Source organism: Schistocerca piceifrons, chromosome 9, assembly GCF_021461385.2.
Source record: "Schistocerca piceifrons isolate TAMUIC-IGC-003096 chromosome 9, iqSchPice1.1, whole genome shotgun sequence".
Classification (NCBI taxonomy): Eukaryota; Metazoa; Arthropoda; class Insecta; order Orthoptera; family Acrididae; genus Schistocerca; species Schistocerca piceifrons.
In genome coordinates, this window is record NC_060146.1 from 201,590,503 (window position 1) to 201,615,680 (window position 25,178).

A 25,178-nucleotide genomic window follows, 5' to 3' on the forward strand; every position below is an offset into this window, starting at 1 on the left:
GAAGGGCAGCATCAATGGTCACAGGTTTGTTTTACCTGTGGGATAGTGTCACAGAGATTCTGAAGAAAGTGAATGGCAGACACTTCAAGATAGATGCAAGACAACCTACTTAAAAAGCTTCAAGAACCAGCTTTAAAAGATGACTATGAATATGCTACAACCCCCTACATATCACTTCAGTAGGGATGTGAGGACAAGAATAAGTTAATTACTGCATACACAGAAGCACTTAAAAAGTCATTCTTCTCACACACCATAGATGACGAACAGGGAGAAGCCATAATGACTGGTACAGTGGGATGTGCCCTCTGCCTTGCACTTCATAGTGGTTTTCAGAGTATGGATGTAGATTTATGAGGGTCAGCTTGGCTCCACATCCCTGTCAGTAACTTCTGGAACCTCACTAACTCTCTTCCTGCATATCTCACAGTTGTCTGCACTCTAAAATGTGCTTATTCAGGCTTTTAGCAGGGTATCACTTTAATGTGAGTGGAAACTGTAGCAGGTCATTGGTAGGTAACAGTGAACTGGTAGCTTGTACCCAGTGGCAGCATTTTCCTGCACCAAGTATAGTGCTGACACAGGGCATGTAGTAGGCTGCTTGAACATGTCATGATATTATAGATCAGGCAGATTACTGGAGACTGTCTTTCTTTGATGACGTAATTAGAAAGAACATAGGCTGAAAAATTTAGATATACACAACATGACAAAGAGTATGAAGCACCCAGTGCAAGAGGAATGAAATGAAAATTCTTGGTTGATAGAGTATCTGACATTATTTCATTAATTACACAAATGAGTCAATTTTACAAAGAACTTGGTGGTACGATCCTCATTATCAGTAGGATGTTGCACCCCCTCTGTCTTGGACACTTGCACAAATTACATATAGGGAGGGAGTCAAAGCCGCTCTATCCTCTCCTGAGGCAAACTGGCCTACAACTGTTGTAACTGGTTCTCAATATCCTGGATACCAATACTGGGATGGAGTAATTGTCCAAGCTGGTCCCATGCCAGTTCTGTAGGGGGCAGATCTGGGGATCTTCCTGGCCACATGATTAGCTCAACATCAAGCAGACAGCTTATAGAGACATGTGCTATACATGAATGAGCACTGCTCTGTTGAAAAATGGAACCACAATACTTTTGCACGAGAGCTAAGATGTGAGGACACACTGTGTCAGTGACGTACTTTTGTGACATCAGCGTTCCCATAGCCACTAATGGTCATGGCCTGCAGTCATATTCAAAGTCTCCCCACACCGCAATACAAGGAGCAGCACTGCTGTGCCTGTCTAAAACACTGGAAGACTGGGACCACCATACTCACCGATGACAGTCATCTGGGGTGATGCAGAACTGTGATTCATCGCTGAACACAATGTGGTGCCATACATCAGCTGCCCGTGAAAATCTCCTCGGGTTTGCTGTGGGATCCTAAAATCAACTCAATTCGATATTTTGATAATCCAACTGGTTGCCATCTTCAGGAGAATGCTGCTTTTGTTGATGAGTCCCAGCAGCATTCTCCTGAAGATGGCAACCAGTCAAATCACCGAAATACCGATAGAGTTGATTTTAGGATCCTGCGGCAAACCCAATGAGACTTTCAAGATTTATTATGCCAGGAAAGCCTACAATGTCACATCAGCTGCCCATGCTTCCCAGTCATGCCACTGTCTACAAGCAGCCATTTGAGTTTTCATGTTAACAGCAGCCAGTAGTACAATTCCCTAGACTAGCTGTGCCATTTTCCAACTTAAGGGGGGGAGGGTGGGGGGGGGGGGGGCTGACACACAATGTTACAAGGAGTCCATTACTTATTCTCAGATGGCAGGCAAAGGTGTGAAAGAGTTACAAAGTGCTCTGAGCACAATACGGTGATCGTCCCTCATGGTTGTCAGACTCATTCAATTGAAACCTGGATGACGAGTACACCTGTTCCCAAGCTCCCATGCAGTACAGCCCACTGTCACATAAGAATGCCCAAAGGTGGATATAGCATGATTCAACTACTCAGCCAAATGGAGACCCAGAAAGTGGCCCCTTTCAAACTCTGACAGGTGCTGATAACACTGTCTCACATGAGTAAGTGGCATATCCATGTTCTTCATAGAGATCACTATGTCTCAACCTGTTCACACCCTTCTATATCATACCAGGAATGGTAACAACATTAAACGTGTACAACACTATTGCATTCTGGTGGCCGTTCTATCTATCAGAGGGAACTGCAACTCTAATTATTTATGCACCCATCAATAGTGAGTACATGAACAAAGTTGCATTGACATCCAACCATGTCTTCTGGGTACTTTAATTCGTTTGTTATTTTTATTTTTATTTACACGTCAAGTTCCGTAGAACCAAATTGAGGAGCAAATCTCCAAGCTGATGGAATATGTCAGTACATGAAATGAACCCAAAAAGAGTCAGTCCATGAGTTTAAGTAAATACAATCAACAATACAACAACAATCAGCTTAAGTTTTCAATGAACTCTTCGACAGAATAGAAGGCGTGACCCATGAGGAAACTCTTCAGTTTTGATTTGAAAGCGTGTGGATTACTGCTAAGATTTTTGATTCTAGTGGTAGCTTGTTGAAAATAGATGCAGCAGTATACTGCGCACCATTTTGCACAAGAGTTAAGGAAGTCCGATCCAAATGCAGGTTTGACTTCTGCCGAGTATTAACTGAGTGAAAGTTGCTTATTCTTGGGAATAAGCTAATATTGTTAACAAGAAATGACAGAAAGGAATATATATATTGAGAGGCCAATGTCAAAATACCCAGACTCATGAACAGGGGTCGACAAGAGGTTTGTGAACTTCTTCCTTCTAGATGAATGTAGATCACTCTCGCATGGAATCCCTTCCCCTGGAGTTGAGGTGGTGCCTGATATCTATGCTCCAGACATTTTACATATCCAAGCTGTACTCCCTTGTCTTATCATCTCTTGATTCTCATAGTGGAAGTCATCATAGTCCCAGTGGAGTTCCATTCAGCTCCAACGATCTGTGTCTTATCCTCCAAGATGGTTTCTTCTAGTCCTACCACCAGCATCACTCATTTTGAGGCTCACTTCTTCAAAGTACAGAATGTTCCATTCACTCTCAGGGATAAGCTACAGTCGAAACTACGGTGCATCCAGAAGGAAGGCATTCTCACCACAGTCATGAACAGTTTGCACAACTCCTATAAGTCATATGGAAAAGCCACATGGATCACTTCGAATTTACAGTGACCGTAAGGCTACACTTAACGCACAGCCTGTCACTAATGCCTGCCCATTTCCAAAAGTAGATGACATAATGGCACCACTTGCAGGTGGCAGTACTTTTGCCAAGATTGATTTGTGGGATGCTTACCTTCAGCACCCAATGGATGAGGCATCACAGAGAATTCTAGTCATTAACACACTGTTTGGACTATTCCAATACAACAGCTTCTTTTTGCCATTGCCAGTTCTCCAATTATTTTTCAGTTGTACTTGGAACAGCTAACATGGGATGTATCTGGCACAGCAAAGTAACTTTATGACATTCTAATCACTGGCAAAAGCTCCTAGGAGCTAGTGGTCAACCTTGATGACCTTTCTGTTGTTCTTCAACAAGTCAGTCTTAAGTGTTGCAGATTAATGCCATTTTATTGTCCCTCGGGTGGCCTGTCTTGGTCACATTACCAGGTTTCAGGAATATGACCTATACCACAGTATGTTCAAGCCTTAAAGCAACTTTCAGTCTCAAAGGTCTTTGTGTAACTATGATCTGTGCTTGGACAACTTAATAATTAGCGCAACATGCTGGTGTCATAGCAGAAGTGCTCCATTGGTTGTTATACAAAAATGTGAAGTGGAATGGGACACCCACCTGTGATAAAGCCTTCTGAGATGTCAAACAAACCCTGCTCCAGCCAACAAGCCTCTAAGAGCCATCAAAACCACTAATTGCAGTAGTTGATGCTACTGATTACAGTTTGAACACAGTGTTATCACATGCAGTAGATATGTGGAATTGCATTCATATCCAAAAGTCTGACACATGCTCAATATAATTCCAGTCAAACAGTAAACAAGGCCCTGGCTATTGTGTTCACAACCCACAAATTCCACAGCACGTGTCCAATGTTTCACATTCTTGACAGCCCATAAACCTCTTTCACTGTTATTCATGGCAGACTCCAATATTGTGACCAAATTGGTGCATCACCTTCAGCTATGGGCGTTGTTTTTGTCTAGCTACTCATATGACATCAGACACTGCTCAACAGCTCAACATGCCAATGCTGAGATTGCCTCCAGGTTACTTCATCTGGTGCAATGAGGAGGGCTGCCAGATTGGAAACAATTGGATCGTGTGGAAGTCTTAGCATTCTGGCATAGGTGTGATGAGTTCTCCACCCATGAATACAGTCCTCTTGTTGCAAGGAGGAAAGGGACACACTCACATTGAGATCCTTTCTGCCCATTGTCACTGCATCCTGTCCCATACATCTGGGTCACTGGGGAATAGTGCCCATGTAGAGGCTGGCCATCAAAATGCGTATTGGCAAGGGATCAATGCCAATAATGCCAACTTGATGGCAACATGCGAGACATGTTAAAGCAAGCAGGAGCAGATATTTCCCTTGCCCGGTTGCTTCAGTGCCCTGGTCGTGACTCCCTTTAGACTCTAAAGGCCCCTCTTTGGTTATTCATGGTTTATCTGTTTGGTGCAGGAACCAGATTCCCCAATGTTTTTTGGATGTCTTCAGTGTCCTCAGCAGAGATAGTCTAGCTTCTTGCATGGTTCTTCCTCAGAGAAAGTCTCCCAGAAATCATTGTTACTGACAAGGAGCTCTGTTCTCATGTTTCAAATTTACTGTTTTTGTTCTTCCAATGACATCGCCCTAGTGCACACAGCACTTTTCATCCAGCATCTAATGGATTAGTGGAACATTTTTTTCACACATTCAAGTCATAGTTAACAAAGTTGAACTGCCATAATGATTTAGATGAAACACTTACTCTGTTTTTCGCATCTTACTGTTCCAACTCTTAGGACAGCATCAGTCTCGCCAAAAAACCCCATGGATGGCAGCACTGGTCCAAACTCTACATCCTCCATCCTATGAGAACTCTGTCTCTCCATCTGCAGCCCCAAAGCCACCATTATTCCGTTGAAGATGACGTCTGGCAGTTGGTTCCTCCAAAAATCGTTACCAATGGGCCTCTGCAGTTGTCATCCTAGGACAGGCTAAGGTGAAAGTACAAACAACTACATAATGGCTTCATTTGTCACCAGTATGTCAACCAGGCGAGCTCATGGAAAACAGCAATGCCTCCTAGCAGTGGATTGTATTGATCCTTTGTTCCAGAGTCGGACATCCCCTGTCCTGGGACCTTGTACAACACAGCACAACTGCAGCAGCCAAAGGGTCCATATCCTTTGGCTTCTGATAAGGACAATCCATCCACAGTCCAGACACCAACACCAATAGAAATCTATCTCAGCCAACAGGGTTCACCAGTTCCACGGGTGGGCAATGTAGTCTCCAGGTTCCTTAGATACTGACATGTGTCATACCCTCTCGTCCTTCCATGATGGGGAGGAGGGGGGAGGGAGGACTGTATGCCCAACAGACCAGTAACTGTTCTCACACCAGTGACGTACCAGCAGCTTAACCTCAAAGGGATTAAGTCAGCAGATGACAGAGCTTGAATCATTGAATCATGCATGCTCCCAGGGGTAGCAGATGGCAGTGAATGCACCACCAGAAGTTGTTGGCCTGTAGACCCATTTGCCTCTGTGAGCCACATTTTCACAAATAATTCCTTTAGTATCTTGACACAACTTGGGCATTTAGGAGGTGCAAAGCTGCTCTGAGGCATATTGCATTGAGTTCAGGACCAGAAATTGACCGTACCCACAGTTCTTGAATCAGAGTCGATCAGGACCTTCATTACATACAACATCCTGCTGCACCAGCCACTGTCGATTGAAAGAGCTGTCAGTATCTGCCTTCACCATCACCAGCACTTGATGTCCGTGTTGGTGATGACTAGGAACTTTGTACAGCCATCGCACTTCACTATGTTATTTTGTTCTACTTCCAAGTGAATATTTAATCTGGACTGTTTCATCATTATGACTTATGACATTCAGCACAAACTCTAACTGCTAATCATGAACTTTCCAAAACCATTGTAGTGATTAATTTTTCTCCAACGAAGGTGAATTTTCATTTATGTACTTTTAAATAAAACTGTTCTACATTGTTTGCCTGTGCTGTGTACTCATTGTGCCTCAACTGGCGCAAGGCTTACCACTATGGAATATTTCTAAGAAATCTACCATCAAATCATGAGTTACTAAGCAAATGTAAACCAGTAATAGCATGATAAAAATTCTGTCATTACGAAAGGTGGCTGGTTACATTCATTTCTGAAAACCCTGAAAAATAAATAAATAAATAAATATCATGAAGGTAACGTAAAACTTTTTCTTTTTGAACATTTTATTTTGTACAGTGATGGTACGTACCTGAATGTTGACCAATTGGTTCAGATCAGCACCAGCCTGTAGCAGGGTTTCCATTGTGTCCCAGTGGCACCTGTTAGCTGCATACTGCAGTGGTGTCCAGTGTAGGAGTCCGTCCTCCTCAGCCAGAGCTGCCTTTATCTTCTGGCACAAGAGTCGCAGCAGTGATGCTTTGACTCCTTGGGCAGCTGCAATGTGAAGTGCATTGCGCCCCCAAATGTCCCTCTCTTCCAGTCCCACACCTGCCTGCAGCAACGCTCTCACTCTTCTCTCATCACCATCTAGCAACAAACTTAGCAGTTGTCGTCCCCGACTCGCCATGCGGTCAAACACCTCCACAAAAAACTCCAAGTTCCTCCCCGACTGAGCGGTACTGTACACTGCTGCACACGCCTTTCGGCTGGCATCTGAGAAACACCACTTTGCGAGGAAATATTCCGCAAATGTCCTATGCTCGAACAGCAGTTTCTCACCGGTCAACTGATGCACTATTCCAGCTTTTACAATACTGTCACCCCCAGATGACTGTATAAGTGACTGAAGGATTTCTTTGTTTCGCACCAGAAGTAATCCTGCTAAACGCTTGAGCTTGACCTCATGGCACCTCCATAACATTTTCACTTCCTTCCTCTTTCCAGGGTCAGACAGCTTGTCCCCAAAGTTTTCTACATACAGTTTTCCAAACTTGTAGTGGAAAAAGACTTCACAAAAGGCCACAGTGTCATGTGACTCTGTTCCGACCTCCATCAGGTCTCTGTACATTTCGGCAAACAGTGGGATTCTCAGTAGATCCTTAAGTGGTGTCGCTAAGCCGTCGAATCTCCATCTGAGCGCTCTAGGTCGAAACCTATCAAGGTATTTCTGGAGTTGGCTATCACTGAAAGCGGGGAGCAAGTGCGCCAGTGATCCCAGATGATCTTCCAACAAACTTGCAGCAGCCGGCCGTGTCGTCACCACCAGTTTGCCTCGGTTGGGTGATACAAGCCTCAGAGCTTGAAGAAACACCTCTGCATAGTCTGGACCCACTTCCTCGAAGTTATCCACCAGACACACCATGTTTTTGTAATTCTGAAGACAGTGCTGGAGCAAGTTGAACTCCAGCTCAGCCAGTTCCCCTTCATTGAACATCACACTGTGCAGGAAAAGTTCCCTGACTTCCTCAGCACTCATATGCTTCTCAAACTTTTCGTAGCATTCTCTCAGATCTATCTGTACAACCCAGCTGCTTGGGTTACTTTGTTTCACTTCTGTAGCTAGATGCAACAGCATTGTTGACTTGCCAATCCCAGGTCTGCCTTCGACAATTATCTTGTTATTGAAAGCATCCAGTGCTTCCAGGAGCTGTACTGTCTGCTCTCTGACATAGTGTCGGATCCTACCACTTCCAGCAAGGAAGTACTGTACATTCCACCCACGTTCAGTGTGATTTACTGTAAACATATGTAGCCCTCTGTATTTTCTGCATATCCTTTCAAGGGCGATAGTATCAATACTTTCAGTTTTAGCCAAAATGGGCATTGACATGTGCAAAGCAAGGTATTTCTCCAATTCCCCAAAGGTGCACAATTTGTAATTCTTCATAAGGTAGCCCAGTTTCTCTAAAAGTATCCGACAGGTACTATTATCTGCAATACATACATCTCTCATAGCCAGGGATGAGAAGAATTCGTCCTTCACGTACTGTTGTGTAACCAACTGCCTTGGCACATAGTTTTCTGATAGGGGCTCGAATGTTTGGCCCAGCTTCACACAGCCTGAGTTCCTTGCGAGTGCGATCAAGCAGGATAACCTGTGTTTCAACAGGTTCTGGAGCTCTGCTGTATTCGACACAAGCTCACCTAGCTGGCATTTACGCTTAGCCCCATTGAGCCTGATTTTTGTAAGCAGGAGATCGTCCCAGCTCTCATCGCTGACGTCACCACACCAGAATGAGTCCTGGAAAGATGTCTCTTCTCTCATTGACACAACAATCAGACGACGGCCATCTTCTAGGTGCCGTCTCATCTGGTTAAGCAAGTTAAGGGATTGTCTTCTTTCCTCTTGATCATCGTCTACGAGAACCTAGATAACATGGACATAAAAATCATTAGAATATATGCAGCGAGTGTACTAAATAACACCGTCACCATAGTAAAACCACTTCAAGCTCAGTACTAGTAAGCTACACAGTAACATTTTCTTTTGGTTTTCTCCTGTATTGGAACACCCCAGGAAGTGCAACTCACTAGTGATGCTGGGCTGAGCTTTTGCTGTGAGTAATTTTATGGACCTACAACAATGGAAAATTGATGGTGCTCGTTCAGATGATGCCACAACCTAATATCTAGCCAGACCAAGGACTACTACTTTTGGTATCGTGACAGCACTCAGTGACCACTGCAAACTTTGTATATCGGTCTTTATATAGATGTATGTGGGACCTCAGCTGTTCAGCACAGAATGTTGAATCAAAACACCTTTCAAACGTCTACATCTCCAATTGTTATTTTATTGAGCAACCAGTTTTGGCGATAGGCCTATATTACGCCATCTTCAGACCCTCTGACTGACGTGTAGGAAGATTCCCATCACAAACGAAGGGAAACTGTGTCCTAAATCTACAACTACCAGTCATTCAATGTTGGTCCCTATTTTGACTGGACCAGAGTTTGAAATCTTCCTACACATTGATCAGAAGGTCTGAAAATGACGTAACATGTCCCTGAAACTGTTTGTTCAAATAAAACAACAATTGGAAATTTAGACAGCCAAAAGATATTTTGATTCAATGTTCCATGGGCACAGGCTGTCAATAATGGAAACTTTCACACTCTTCCCCTCTGACGGGGTATCTTATATGTGGACAACACCATGGGAAATATGCAATCCTGGAATGGCTTCTGTGCCATTTCTCTGGCGCGTAGCGTATCCGGCGCTATCGATAATGCCAGACGGAAACAGAAATACAAGTCGCTATCGATAGTGCCGGATACGCAACACGCCAGAGAAATGGCACAGCTTCTTCCAGTTGATGCGCAGTAGTAACGTGTTAGGCAACACCGGTAATTGAGTTGCCCATACGGTGCATTGCAATCTACATCTTCAATGCTGCATTCTAACTGAGTAAATGTTGAGCAGGTCCTTACAGCTGCTTACAGACTAAGGATCATCACAAGGACAAGGAATTGTTGGTAGACCTCGCACATTTCACGTGTCAGAAGTGGACAAGTGTATGCTATGACAGATGGAATATGACCCTGAAAGAAGTGTGTGAAGAAATGGAGCTGATGAAGACATCAAACACACTCCTGTGTGGCCGATTCTGGATACGCGATTTCCTTACCGATATCACTAACACAGCGTGTTCAAGTCCTCAGGCCACAAGACAGCCATGCCAAGCGACAGTCCTGGCAATGGACACAAAGATCACCATTCACAAAGAGTGTGCAATTCGTGAATGAGAAGACATTGACGTACTGTGAGGCAATGGATTACCACAACGACCGTGAATGGTCATAAGCAAATCACTGAGAAATTATACGAGGGATGTTCAATAACTAATGCAACACACTTTTTTTCTCAGCCAGTTTCACTTGAAAAAAAAATTGCACAGTTTGTTGTGGGACATTGTGGAGTATTCCCGTTCCCATCCCTATAGCTTCACAAATTTCTGATACGTGGCAGGACTACACATAGCGTTCAAAATGGCGTCCATAACATGGGTGTGTTCCAAGCAGAAAGCTGTCATTGTGTTTCATTTGGTGGAAAACCAGAGCATCACACACAGTTGTAGCACCTGCAGAATGTCTATGGAGACCAGACAGTGAACAAAAGCATGGTGAGTCGTTGGGCGAGGCATCTCTCATCATTGCAACAAATTTGTGTAAACATTTCTGCTGTCCAACATGCCAGATGGCCACATACAGCCCCAAAAAATTGATAAAAGAACTTCAGCATGTTCGTCGGCACAAAAATACAAACTGCTCCTCCATGACAATGTAAGGTATCACACAAGTTTGTGCAAACTTGGACTGTTCTTCCTCAATCACCCAACTGACCGGATCCTAAACCTTTCGAAAGCTTTTTCGGGTTTTTACAGGAACCGCTCATGAACTAAATGGTACCATCACAAGCGCCATAAGGTGCACCGCAGACCACATCTCACGCAAAAAGACTCAAACGATTTGATCCATTTGCCAAAACTGAAGGAAGTGCGCAATACTTTAAAAAAATGGTTCAAATGGCTCTGAGCACTATGGGACTTAACATGTGAGGTCATCAGTCCCCCAGAACTTAGAACTACTTAAACCTAACTAACCTAATGACATCACACAGATCCATGCCCGAGGCAGGATTAGAACCTACGACCGTAGTGGTCGTGCGGTTCCAGACATGCACCTAGAACCGCTCGGCCACACCGACCGGCTAATATTCAAAAACTGATGCTGTATTGTAAGTTAGTTACAGTAAGTATTGTAAATTAGTTACACTAAGACTATCCTTCTATTGGGTACACAAATGGTCCCTAGTCCAAGGGCTATCCAAAACTCTTGACACTACAGTTCTATCACCAACAGAACACGAGGCATGAGCCCTGGAAAAATCCCGTTTTTATGTGCTGCATTTTGAGACATGATGAATCAATCAAAATCAATCAAAATCAATCAAAATCAATCAATCAATCAAAATCAATCAATCAATCAAAATCAATCAATCAATCAATCAAAATAAATCAATCAATCAAAATCAATCAAAATCAATCAATCAATCAGTCAGTCAATCAATCAGTCAGTCAATCAATCAGTCAGTCAATCAATCAGTCAGTCAGTCAGTCAGTCAGTCAGCCAATCAATCAATCAATCAATCATCAATCAATCAATCAATCAATCAATACAGCTTTACTCACCAGCCATCTGCAGGAGGGACCCCACCATCGAAGAACACCCAATTGTGACTCCCTGAATCGTTTGACGTTCACCATGATGTGCGTTTCCGGGTGTATTGCTTGGTGGACCTTAGTGACTGTCAGAGCCATGGTGTCAGCTGACAGAGGTCTCACACAGGCGGGGTTGGCACTGTCCACATACCGGCGAACACCTTCCACACTACGGAACTTCAGTCTCGTCGTCAAGTGATCGCAGTCGTTGATCTTGGTCACTCTGTGCTGGCGAACAATCTCTCGCCATTTGGTCCAGCTACCATTAAGGCTCTCTCGCTCTTTGCTTGACGTATCTTTCCACTCCATGACACACCTGCACAGTTCTTCACACAATCTCTCGTAGCTGTCCGTAGGCCCCAGTAGGTGTACGAGCTCTGCGCATATGTCGTCCGTTATTTCGTTGACGCCCTTTTGATTACAGAACATGAAAAAATGTTCCATGAAATCGGGGTCACACCCAGCAACTGCTCTGGTGTCGAGCGTATAAACTCTGCCACCGGCCTCAAGGAGATCCGCCCCCAAGACGGAGGTCGTCCGCCGCTCCGTAAAGAATCCCAAGGCATTATCGTGCAGTGGGACGTTAGTTAGGAGCACCAGGGCGTACTGACCGCCGTTTAGATTCTTTTTAATGCTTCTGAAAGATTTGTGGTACTTCCAAATGTTGAAATCGGATTTATTGTTATCACTCGTCGGTAACAGATGGCTCTTTTTGATCTTTTCGTATTCTGTCGACGTTTTGTGCTTCAACTGCACGAGCAAAGCGTACCTGTGACTGTCTCCCCCCCACGTAACGACAATGTCGTCAAACCTGCCCGCATAGCAGTTGTCGGACGTCAGCTCGAAGTCGGGGAGCCGCTTCCTGAGGCAGCGGAGGAAGACCAGCGCGATGACCATCTCTTCGTAGCGGAAGCCGTCACCTTTCCTTCGTGCTCCTTTCGAATACTTCAGTGCTGTCTCCCTGTAAACGACAAATACAACTGATAACACTATAATACTGATCTGCACGCTGCGGTTAATTTCTGGATGCACCCCTGTAAAAGTCGAACGGTATGTGGAGTCATAATAGCGTATGGCATGGGGTTTCTGCTGGTGGGAGCGCATCCTACAGTAGCTATGCTGACCATCTACACCACTGGCCATTAAAATTGCTACACCACGAAGATGACGTGCTACAGACGCGAAATTTAACTGACGGGAAGAAGATGCTGTGATATGCAAATGACTAGCTTTTCACAGCATTCGCACAAGGTTGGCGCCGGTGGCGACACCTACAACGTGCTGACATGAGGAAAGTTTCCGACTGATTTCTCATACACAAACAGCAGTTGACCAGCGTTGCCTGGTGAAACGTCGTTGTGATGCCTCGTGTAAGGAGGAGAAAAGCGTACCATCATTGTTCCGACTTTGATAAAGGTCGGATTGTAGCCTATCGCGATTGCGGTTTATCGTATCGCGACATTGCTGCTCGCGTTGGACGAGATCCAATGACTGTTAGCAGAATATGGAATCGGTGGGTTCAGGAGGGTAATACGGAACGCCGTGCTGGATCCCAACGGCCTCGTATCACTAGCAGTCGAGATGACAAGCATCTTATCCGCATGGCTGTAAGGGATCGTGCAGCCACGTCTCGATCCCTGAGTCAACAGATGGGGACGTTTGCAAAACAACAACCATCTGCACGAACAGTTCGATGACGTTTGCAGCAGCACGGACTATCAGCTCTGAGACCATGGCTGCGGTTACCCTTGACGGTGCACCACCGACACGAGCGCCTGCGATGGTGTACTCAACGACGAACCTGCGTGCACGAATGGCAAAACGTCATTTTTTCGGATGAATCTAGGTTCTGTTTACAGCATCATGATGGTCGCATCCGTGTTTGGTGACATCGCGGTGAACCCCCATTGGAAGCGTGTATTCGTCATCACCATACTGGCGTAGCACCCGGCGTGATGGTATGGGGTGCCATTGGTCACATGTGTCGGTCACCTCTTGTTCGCATTGACGGCACTTTGAACAGTGGACGTTACATTTCAAATGTGTTGTGACACGTGGCTCTACCCTTCATTCGATCCCTACGAAACCCTACATTTCAGCAGGTCCTGTACAGGCCTTTCTGGATACAGAAAATGTTCGCCTGCTCCCCTGGCCAGCACATCTCACCAATTGAAAACGTCTGGCCAATGGTGGACGAGCAATTAGCTCGTCAAAATATGCCAGTCACTACTCTTGATGAACTGTGGTATCGTGTTGACCTGTATGGGCAGCTGTACCTGTACACGCCATCCAAGCTCTGACCCAAGCGTACCGATGCCGTTATTACGGCCAGAGGTGGTTGTTCCGGGTACTGATTTCTCAGGATCTATGCACGCAAATTGCGTGAAAAATTTAATCACATATCAGTTCTAGTATAATATATTTGTCCAATGAATACGCGTTTATCATCTGCATTTCTTCTTGGTGTAGCAATTTTAATGGCCATTAGTGTAGAATTCCGCCATAAGGATTTGGATTACGTGTTTCAGATGGGAATGGGGCCACGTGGCACATTATTTTGAACTGCTTCTTTCTCAGGAATACAATATGAAATCTGTTTTAAGATATTTTTATTTGTGTAGGAATTATGACCTGTTAAAGATTTAAATTGCAAGGAGGTACTTAGTTCTGTTTATCGTTGCAGGCGATCCCCAATGACACACGGAAGCAATGCATTGAAACTGTGTTAATGGGTGATGGACGAAGTACTAGAATGATTGCTGCTGCCTTCAATGCCTGGCGTCCTGAGAGACATGACGCTTCAGATATGACAGTACCCAAGTTATTGGACAAATTGTGTGTGACATGTTCTGTGACTGACAAGCCATACAATGGACGTCCAAAAAACAGTCACTGAAGAGGAGACTGCAACAGCAATTGTAGCATTGTCTCAGCAATATCCACTGTATCAGTGTTCAATCCTGCATGTGTTGTACACACACCAATGGAACCTGTACAATTTATAGCTGCAACATCATCTCTCAGAGGATGACCCTGATCAGCGATCGCAGTTTGCAGAATGGGCTCTGGATCAGTGTAACAGGAATCCAGACTTCTTACAACAGGTGTTGTTCAGTGACAAAGCTAATTTTTATGTGCAAGGAGAAGTAAAGAAACAGAATCATCGTTACTTGTCAGATGCAAACCCTGGTGGGTGGATCCCTGTAAAGGTGCTAGTGGTGACAAAGTGATGGTTTGGTGTGGGATCTAGGACACAAGAATGTGTGTCTGGTGTTCATTGATGGAACCTTAACACAATCTGTAATTATGTGTTACTAACGCCGTTGAATCCGCAGGGTGATTTCCCAACCCTCTTCCAACAAGACGGTACACCTCCCCACTATGCTATGATGTCACACAGTTTCTGGATGAACAGTTTCGAGGTCACTGGATAGGTAGGAGGAGTCCTATCAATGGCCACCATGGTCCCCTGGTCTTACACCTTTTGGCTTTTATCTGTGACGACATTTGAAATCAAACGTGTATGGGATAAACATCAACAATCAAGCCCATCTTTGCCAGAGTATTGAGGAGACGTCCTGTTGAACCACAGATACTGCGACTTGTGCAGCAGGACTGGCAAAAAAACTCCGATTGTGTGTCCACGCAATTGAGGGCATATTGACCACAGCTGTAACACTGATTCTTAAAGGTGTCCTAAACTTCAACGGATCATAAAGGAGTCTTTAAACAGATTTCACATGCGTATTCCTGAGAGAGAGACAGCTGAAAATGATGTGCCACGTGACCCCCTTCCCATTTGAAACATGTAACCCAAATCCAAGATGGCCGATTCCAAGATGGTCACCACTGTCGCCATAGCTCCTTTAAGTTGCGCACCTGCTTACAGAAACTCCTTACCAGACGCCGCTATGATTCCGCACACTGTTCGACTTTTTAGGGGTGTATCCAGATTTTTGCTCCACTCTGTATATTACTAACAAGGGGACCATGAATCCTGTTAATCACGGAGTTTGATGAATCTTAGATTCGTTGTAGAGGGACATATCCTGAGTACTTTGCTAACAAACTTTCATGCTATGGCCTCTAGCCATAAAAATCGTTGGTGAATTTTTATGCGTACCTGCTATATTCGTAACGTTAATTGTATCTTGATCAAGAGAGTGTAGCACAGGCGCTGTTTCATAGCTACCACCATGGCGGTATGTGTTCAAACCCTCTCTGTGTACTATTTTTTTTAATTGTACACAATATTTGTAAATAGCGTACGCCATTTTTCCCAATGTAATTTCATTAGTAAATCAATCATTGCAACCAACTTACCAACTGTTTTAGAATTTGAACACAAAGTTAAATTCTAATATGAGTGTATTTCTAGTCACCTAATTCTTTAACATATGATGTACAACATATTTATGTGTAACGTTTCGAGATCTTTTGTAACAATGTATCCCTATTATTAAATTTATATGGATTCATGTGTTACGTACATTTAGAAAATAGGTAAATAAAAACACACTTGTATACCACTGGAACATTGTCTCAAAATTTCAAAGTAATTGGACAAACACTTTTGGAGATTCGCGGTTAAGAACATCTACATTTTCTATATAAGTACAAATGTAGATGTTCGTTTCTTCAAAATCTCAGATCTCCGAAACTTTTTCAAGGATTGCACTGAAATTTCGACACATCATTGTATTTCAATACGTAAGCATTTTATGTAGCTACTGGAACGCCATCTGGTATGTATGTCATAAAAGGGGAAATGTTATAAAAGTGAAAATGTTAGTTTGTTCAAAATCGCTACTCTCCGAGAGTTCTTGACCAATTCAAAAAATGGTTCAAATGGCTCTGAGCACTATGGGACTTAACATCAATGGTCATCAGTCCCCTAGAACTTAGAACTACTTAAACCTAACTAACCTAAGGACATCACACAACACCCAGCCATCACGAGGCACAGAAAATCCCTGACCCCGCCGGGAATCGAACCCGGGAACCCGGGCGTGGGAAGCGAGAACGCTACCGCACGACCACGAGATGCGGGCCTTGACCAATTACTTTGAAATTTTTACACAACGCTGAATTATAATACATGCGTGTTTTTAGTTAATATCTGTATATTTTGAATACATATAATATATAAATATGTAATCTAATATATAAAAGTAAACCATTGTTACCAAAAGTCTCGGTATGTACTTTCCAGATTTATTTCAAATTTTTAGACTTAACTGTAATAAACGTTTAGAGACATATACACTATATACCAGCAATTTTTAATATATATAATACGCAATAGGGAAAGGTTGTTAGCAAATCCAGATTATCATGTATCTTGCTTATTGATGAAACCACATTTACGAATCATGGCAAAGTAAACTGCCGAAACATGCACCACTGGTCTCTTGACAATCCCCATTGGCTTCATCAGGTTGAACTTCAGCATGCATAGAGTGTAAACGTGTGGTGTGGCATAGTGAACCATCAGCTCATAGGTCCGCTTTTCGTAGACGAAACACTGATTGCACACAAGTACCACAACCTCCTAAAAGACCGTCTTCCACGGGTTCTAGAAGATGTTCCTCTGTACATTAGGAAGAACTGTGGTACCAACATGATGGCTGTCCAGCCCGTACAGCACAAAGTGCTACAACATGTCTCCAGGAATTAAATCGTTGGATTGGATGCAGAGGACCTGTAGCTTGGTCGGCCCGTACCCTGTATGTGACGCCTTTACACTTTTCTATGGGGAAGCTGAAAGACGCTATCCACAAGGGCATACCAACTACACCCGATGATATGCAGTGACTTATTGCTGCAGCCTGTTGGGATGACTCCCTTAAAATGCTATCACGTGTGCAGCAGTAATTCCATACCACATTGGAAGTGCGTGTTGTTGCTGCCGATGGTCATTTTGAGTACAACCTGCAATGGCCAGTTGCCTCGTTACTAGTCAGAATCCGCGTAATTCGTGTATGCACGTGAGTTTTACTTTGCTTCCACAGATACTGTACAAGTCTCAATGTGGGAGCTTTTCAAAATACGAGATCTCATAAACACCACTGACATAATTCACCATACTCTTAGTTTATGAATGTCAATAGGCATTGTTCCATTTAGAAAATATATGTTTACACAAAAATACCCCTTCTAATCATTATAACAGTATGTTGATTGGCTAACAATAAGAGCCTATGACTGTGAAATCTGCCCATCTATAGCATCTTCCATTTCCGCAATATTTCCGGCGGAAGTCTTAGGTGATTCGCCCTGTACGTATTATAATGAAAATCACCTGAAACCGAATCCTGCCAAAATTCAGACGTGTATATTCCACATCAGGAACAAACAAGCAGCTAAAACCCTTCAAATCTTTGGCGAAGGAATTGCTCTTGGATACAGTCCAACTCCGAAATATCTGAGAGTGACTCCAGACCGTACGCTTACATATAACAAACTGATTAAACGTTAAACAGAAAGTGTCTGCCAGAAACAACGCAGTGCGGAAACTGACAGTTACCATATGGGAAGCTATATCTACATCTACATTTTCATTTATACTCCGCAAGCCACCCAACGGCGTGTGGCGGAGGGCACTTTACGTGCAACTGTCATTACCTCCCTTTTCTGTTCCAGTCGCGTATGGTTCGCGGGAAGAACGACTGTCTGAAAGCCTCCGTGCGCGCTTGAATCTCTCTAATTTTACATTCGTGATCTCCTCGGGAGGTATAAGTAGAGGGAAGCAATATATTCGATACCTCATCCAGAAACGCACCCTCTCGAAACCTGGCGAGCAAGCTACACCGCGATGCAGAGCGCCTCTCTTGCAGAGTCTGCCACTTGAGTTTGCTAAACATCTTCGTAACGCTATCACGGTTACCAAATAACCCTGTGACGAAACGTGCAGCTCTTCTTTGGATCCTCTCTATCTCCTCCGTCAACCCGGCCTGGTACGGATCCCACACTGATGAGCAATACTCAAGTACAGGTCGAACGAGTGTTTTGTAAGCCACCTCCTTTGTTGATTGACTACATTTTCTAAGGACTCTCCCAATGAATCTCAACCTGGTACCCGCCTTACTAACAATTAATTTTATATGATCATTCCACTTCAAATCGTTCCGCACGCATACTCCAAGGTATTTTACAGAAGTAACTGCTACCAGTGTTTGTTCCGCTATCATGTAATCATACAATAAAGGATCCTTTCTATGTATTCGCAATATATTACATTTGTCTATGTTAAGGGTCAGTTGCCACTTCCTGCACCAAGTGCCTATCCACTGCAGATCTTCCTGCATTTCGCTACAATTTTCTAATGCTGCAACTTCTCTGTATACTACAGCATCATCCGTGAAAAGCCGCATGGAACTTCCGACACTATCTACTAGGTCATTTACATATATTGTGAAAAGCAATGGTCCCATAACACTCCCTTGTGGCACGCCAGAGGTTACTTTAACGTCTGTAGACGTCTCTCCATCGATAACAACATGCTGTGTTCTGTTTGCTAAAAATTCTTCAATCCAGCCACATAGCTGGTCTAATATTCCGTAGGCTCTTACTTTGTTTATCAGGCGACAGTGCGGAACTTTATCGAACGCCTTCCGGAAGTCAAGGAAAATAGCATCTACCTGGGAGCCTGCATCTAAAATTTTCTGGGTCTCATGAACAAATAAAGCGAGTTGGGTCTCTGTTCCTTGGACATTTATTTCGATGTCAGCCATTTTTTCGTTTGTGCGAGGATTTAGAGAAGGAACTGCAGTGCGGTCTTCCTCTGTGAAACAGCTTTGGAAAAAGGTGTTTAACATTTCAGCTTTACGCGTGTCATCCTCTGTTTCAATGCCATCATCATCCCGGAGTGTCTGGATATGCTGTTTCGAGCCACTTACTGATTTAACGTAAGACCAGAACTTCCTAGGATTTTCTGTCAAGTCGGTACATAGAATTTTACTTTCGAATTCAGTGAACGCTTCACGCATAGCCATCCTTACGCTAACTTTGACATCGTTTAGCTTCTGTTTGTCTGAGAGGTTTTGGCTGCGTTTAAACTTGGAGTGAAGCTCTCTTTGCTTTCGTAGTAGTTTCCTAACTTTGTTGTTGAACGACGGTGGGTTTTTCCCGTCCCTCACAGTTTTACTCGGTACGTACCTGTCTAAAACGCATTTTACGATTGCCTTGAACTTTTTCCATAAACACTCAACATTGTCAGTGTCGGAACAGAAATTTTCGTTTTGATCTGTTAGGTAGCCTGAAATCTGCCTTCTATTACTCTTGCTAAACAGATAAATCTTCCTCCCTTTTTTATATTCCTATTAACTTCCATATTCAGGGATGCTGCAACGGCCTTATGATCACTGATTCCCTGTTCTGCACATACAGAGTCGAAAAGTTCGGGTCTGTTTGTTATCAGTAGGTCCAAGATGTTATCTCCACGAGTCGGTTCTCTGTTTAATTGCTCGAAGTAATTTTCGGATAGTGCACTCAGTATAATGTCACTCGATGCTCTGTCCCTACCACCCGTCCTAAACATCTGAGTGTCCCAGTCTATATCTGGTAAATTGAAATCTCCACTTAAGACTATAACATGCCGAGAAAATTTATGTGAAATGTATTCCAAATTTTCTCGCAGTTGTTCTGCCACTAATCCTGCTGAGTTGGGAGGTCGGTAAAAGGAGCCAACTATTAACCTAGCTCGGTTGTTGAGTGTAACCTCCACCCATAATAATTCACAGGAACTATCCACTTCTACTTCACTACAGGATAAACTACTACTAACAGCGACAAACACGCCACCACCGGTTGCATGCAATCTATCCTTTCTAAACAACGCCTGTGCCTTTGTAAAAATTTCGGCAGAATTTATCTCTGGCTTCAGCCAGCTTTCTGTACCTATAACGATTTCAGCTTCGGTGCTTTCTATCAGCGCTTGAAGTTCCGGTACTTTACCAATGCAGCTTCGACAGTTTACAATTACAATACTGATTGCTGCTTGGTCCCCGCATTTCCTGACTTTGCCCCGCACCCTTTGAGGCTGTTGCCCTTTCTGTACTTGCCCGAGGCCATCTAACCTAAAAAACCGCCCAGTCCACGCCACACAACCCCTGCTACCCGTGTAGCCGCTTGCTGCGTGTAGTGGACTCCTGACCTATCCAGCGGAACCCGAAACCCCACCACCCTATGGCGCAAGTCGTGGAATCTGCAGCCCACACGGTCGCAGAACCGTCTCAGTCTCTGATTCAGACCCTCCACTCTGGTCTGTACCAAAGGTCCGCAGTCAGTCCTGTCGACGATGCTGTAGATGGTGAGCTCTGCTTTCATCCCGCTAGCGAGACTGGCAGTCTTCACCAAATCAGATAGCCGCCAGAAGCCAGAGAGGATTTCCTCCGATTCACAGCGACACACATCATTGGTGCCGACATGAGCGACCACCTGCAGATGGGTGCACCCTATACCCTTCATGGCATCCGGAAGGACCCTTTCCACATCTGGAATGACTCCTCCCGGTATGCACACGGAGTGCACATTGGTTTTCTTCCCCTCTCTTGCTGCCATATCCCTAAGGAGCCCCATTATGCGCCTGACGTTGGAGCTCCCAACTACCAGTAAGCCCACCCTCTGCGACCGCCCGGATCTTACAGACTGAGGGGCAACCTCTGGAACAGGACAAGCAGCCATGTCCGGCTGAAGATCAGTATCAGCCTGAGACAGCGCCTGAAACCGGTTCGTCAGACAAACTGGAGAGGCCTTCCGTTCAGCCCTCCGGAATGTCTTTCGCCCCCTGCCACACCTCAAGACGACCTCCCACTCTACCACAGGTGAGGGATCAGCCTCAATATGGGCAGTAGCCCGGTCGGGGGATGCGTGGGACGAGCTGGCTGTCCCCGACAAACCCCCATCCGGACCCCCACAGTGATGCCCAATTGCAACAGCCTCAAGCTGTTTGACCGAAGCCAACGCTGCCTGAAGCTGGGAGCGAAGGGATGCCAACTCAGCCTGCATCCGAACACAGCAGTTGCAGTCCCTATCCATGCAAAGAGTGTGTTAGTCCAGTGCTGAATATGCATGTTCAGCTTGGTACAGGTCCAACCACGCTAGGAACATATATGTTGCCCTTAGTGAGGGCTGCCGCATTACCACGGGTTGTTTAAGGCGGGAAACCACATCAGGAGGTTAAAAAAATATGATTTTTTTTATTGCATAAATTGTTAGCTTAACTATCCAAGAATACTCTGTCAAAATTTCAAAGCGAAATTAGCATTCGTTTAGATTTTATGAGCATAGAACCGAGTGCACATCGGGTACAAGCTCGAAATTCTTCAAATATACGAAGAATTATCAAGGAATGAATTACTGGAGAGATGGTTAGGTGACCAAACACAAAATGCGAATGAAAGTTTTAATTCCACTATTTGGCGATTAGCTCCTAAACACTTTCACTACTGACTAAAAAGTCGTTGAATTGGCACCATATTTAGCAGCGGGCTTATTCAGTGAGGGAAATTAACCCCTTGTGATGGTCATGTACGAGGCAGGAATTGTAGTAGTCACGCAAAGCCTCAATTACGCCGAACAAATCGAAAACCAGCGCGTGAGCCGCCAGAATCGACGTAGTTCATTGGAATCGAAGGAAAGTCGCAAAGTTCGGAAGGCACTACTGCAAGTGCAAAACGGAGCCTGTGAGGAAGAAGGATTACTATACGGTGCTGGAATCGCAGATTAATTGGTAAGCCTTTTACACTATTGTTAACTTCCTTGAATTTCTAGCTTCTGAGAATTTATTTTTCAAACGCGTTCATCTCGAAATGACTCTCTCCACATTTGCGAGCAGTCTAACTCAAAATGGTTCAAATGGCTCTGAGCACTATGGGACTTAACATCTGTGGTCATCAGTCCCCTAGAACTTAGAACTACTTAAACCTAACTAACCTAAGGACATCACACACATCCATGCCCCAGGCAGGATTCGAACCTGCGACCGTAGCAGTGCCTCGGTTCCGGACTGAGCGCCTAGAACCGCTAGACCACCGCGGACGGCTCTAACTCAAAGAGTATAGAACCGATCATTATGAAAATTGACAGTATGATTCTTTATAAAATTACGAATTATATGAACCAACTTGTGAGATGATAGCATGATTTTAAGGGTATTTTTCTTTGCATAATTAGAGAAAGAAATCGTGAAAATATAATTGTTCCAACGCCTGCAAAATTTTTAATTTTCATTATTTTCACCTGCAATGAGGTTCATATTCTTAGGAAATAAGTTATTAATCTAAAATCAAAACATTTTTGATTTCAGATGAAAATCGGAATGGCTACACTGCACGCAATTGGAGAACTATACTCACAACCTTCAGCGGACATCACAGCGTAACTTTGTTATTTTTGGCTGAAATTATTCAAAAAAATTCACGAAAACTGTTCGAAATACGAATGAATGATGTCAAAATTTGATTAAATTCTAATTAATTCTTCCCACCCAAAACAATCCCAAAAAATTAGTGTCAAACAGCCTCCTAATGTGGTTCCCCCCCTCTTAAGACCTACACCGTAGGCATAGCCCCTACTGAAATTAGTGTCGGTATAGCTGCTAGCTGCGAGAAAAGCAAGGCTACAACTACCGAAGTCCACCCTTTGTATGGCAGGCCGCCAGCACATCCTCTACTGAAACCAAGAAAGAACTTTTGGGCAATTGCTGATGCTCTTACAGGAACACCACAGCAACCACGGGTCTCAAAGTGGCTGGTGAAACATCAACATTTGGAGAAATCGATGGTTTCGAAAGAAGGGCTCCCTCCTGGTCACCCAAAGAATCGGACAACAGAGAAATCTCTCAACAGGCTTCGCGCTAGTACCACAAGATGCAAGACCAAACTGCAGAAGCGGGGCATTCCTGTGGAATCAGTTTTTTGCAAGTGTGGTGCTGCTCAGAATAACAGTCATCTACTGTCTGCATCTCCAGCAACATGCACCGTGACGGACCCGATGGGGACGACACGGAATGCACTTTATGTGGCCAGTTTCTGGTCAACCAATGTAAAAACCGATTTTACTGATTAAATTCCTTTCCTTAATTGTATGCTCTGTACTTTTAACATGCTGATCTATACGCAAGGCGTTCGACAATAAGTATTACACACCTACATATTGTAGAGGCGACTTAGTAGTCCAAGCTTTACGTAGGAACCCATGTCCGGAAACGTCATCCGACGATGCCACAGAGGGTCAAAGTTATAGGCACCGGCGCCTGTAAATGCTTGTAGATACACGGTAATTCCTTTATGATGTCACAAACTTTCTAGGATGATGGAGAAGGATAAATATATCAGTTTGAGGTAAGGTTTTCTCTACCGGAAACGAACGAGTCGAAAGTTGTAAGCGAAAACTGCTCTGACACCTCTGACAATGGAATACATGTACTGGTACTGTTGTTGTTTAATATTGCAGGGCAGGCAACTTTCAGAGGTGGCAGTATCGACCAAAACAGACAAAAATGTCCAGAACATGGGCTCTAAAATGCATACCTGTGGAACTATGAGCACTTGTTGATCTTCGCTAGTCCATACTACCACCCCTGAAAGTTGCCTACACCACAGTCTTAGCAACAACAGTGACAGTACTCCGGTGCAAAGATCTTTGCCTCAGGTGGACACACTTATCCTTCCCCATCATCTCAGAAGGTTTGTAACATCATTACAGAATTACAGGCAGCGGCGCCACTTATAACTTTGACGCTCTACAGCGTCATTGGATGACGTTTACGGACATGGGTTCCTATGTAAAACATGATCTACTAACAATAAGTCCCCTATACAACCTATAGAAGTGAATAACATGAATTACGAAACACCCTGTTTTCAAAAAACATTGTCCCGACTGAGTAATTCATCATCGCTCAACCCAAACAGCTAAGGAAAGAAATATGGAGAGGGTGCTGGTCTTATACTACAGGCATCGTTTAACAAAGGATTTTTCGACATTCCACACCTATGGGTGTGCAATAGGGGATGAAAGGTTTTTTGAAACACGTCGCTATTAACGCAATTTTGAAGCTAGACCTACGAAAATCTGTATTTGGTTTCTCGGTGAGGAAATAAAGAAACACGTGTTTCAACAGTTTTGGATATTAAACAACAATGATGGTGAAATAGAGCCTGGATGTTTTTTTGCAAATGAATCATTATTAAAGTACTACTACCGTATTTTTAAAGGGGTGAAATAGAGTGGGGGGCTAAACGTTTTATAAAAATATTTAATTAGGAAATCATTTTCAAAGATAAATCAATGAAAATTTGAATTTGGCTTCAAAGTTAGAAATAAAAAAATGTGTGTCATTGTTTTTGGAAATTTAACCCCATGGGGGTGAAAAAGGGGATGCGAATTTATATTGAAATATTTCATGATGCAAGTATTTTTGAAGCTAAATGAATTTGGCTTCTCTGTTAGAAATAAAAATTACGCATTTCAGTGTTTTTGGAAATTCAACCCCCTAAGGAGGTTAAATAGGGGCATACTGATTTACTGTCTCATCATCGCCCAGCCCAAACCGCTAAGGATAGGAACTTAAAATTTGGAGAGCTTTTTGGATATCGTTTAAGAAGGGATTGTTCGAAGTTACACTCATAAGGTGTGAAACAGGGGATGGAAGGGTTTTGGAAAATATGTCGCTATTAAGGCAATTTTGAAGCTAGAACTACACGAAATTGGCATTTAGTTTCTCAATCAGAAATTT

The 25,178-nt window shown here is 43.8% G+C and overlaps 1 protein-coding gene across 1 annotated transcript in view; it reads right to left on the reverse strand.

Annotated features, from left to right (window-relative positions):
- LOC124717345 overlaps window positions 1–12,513 on the reverse strand; it is a 34,199-nt gene extending 21,686 nt beyond the window's left edge. The window contains exons 1-2 of the mRNA XM_047244175.1: window positions 11,408–12,513; window positions 6,526–8,583 (exon numbers count right to left, since the gene is read on the reverse strand). Of these exons, the coding sequence (XP_047100131.1) occupies window positions 6,526–8,583; window positions 11,408–12,334 (2,985 nt within the window). The 5' untranslated portion in view covers window positions 12,335–12,513. The remainder of the gene's footprint in view (window positions 1–6,525; window positions 8,584–11,407) is intronic.
- Between the last annotated feature and the right edge of the window lie 12,665 nt (window positions 12,514–25,178).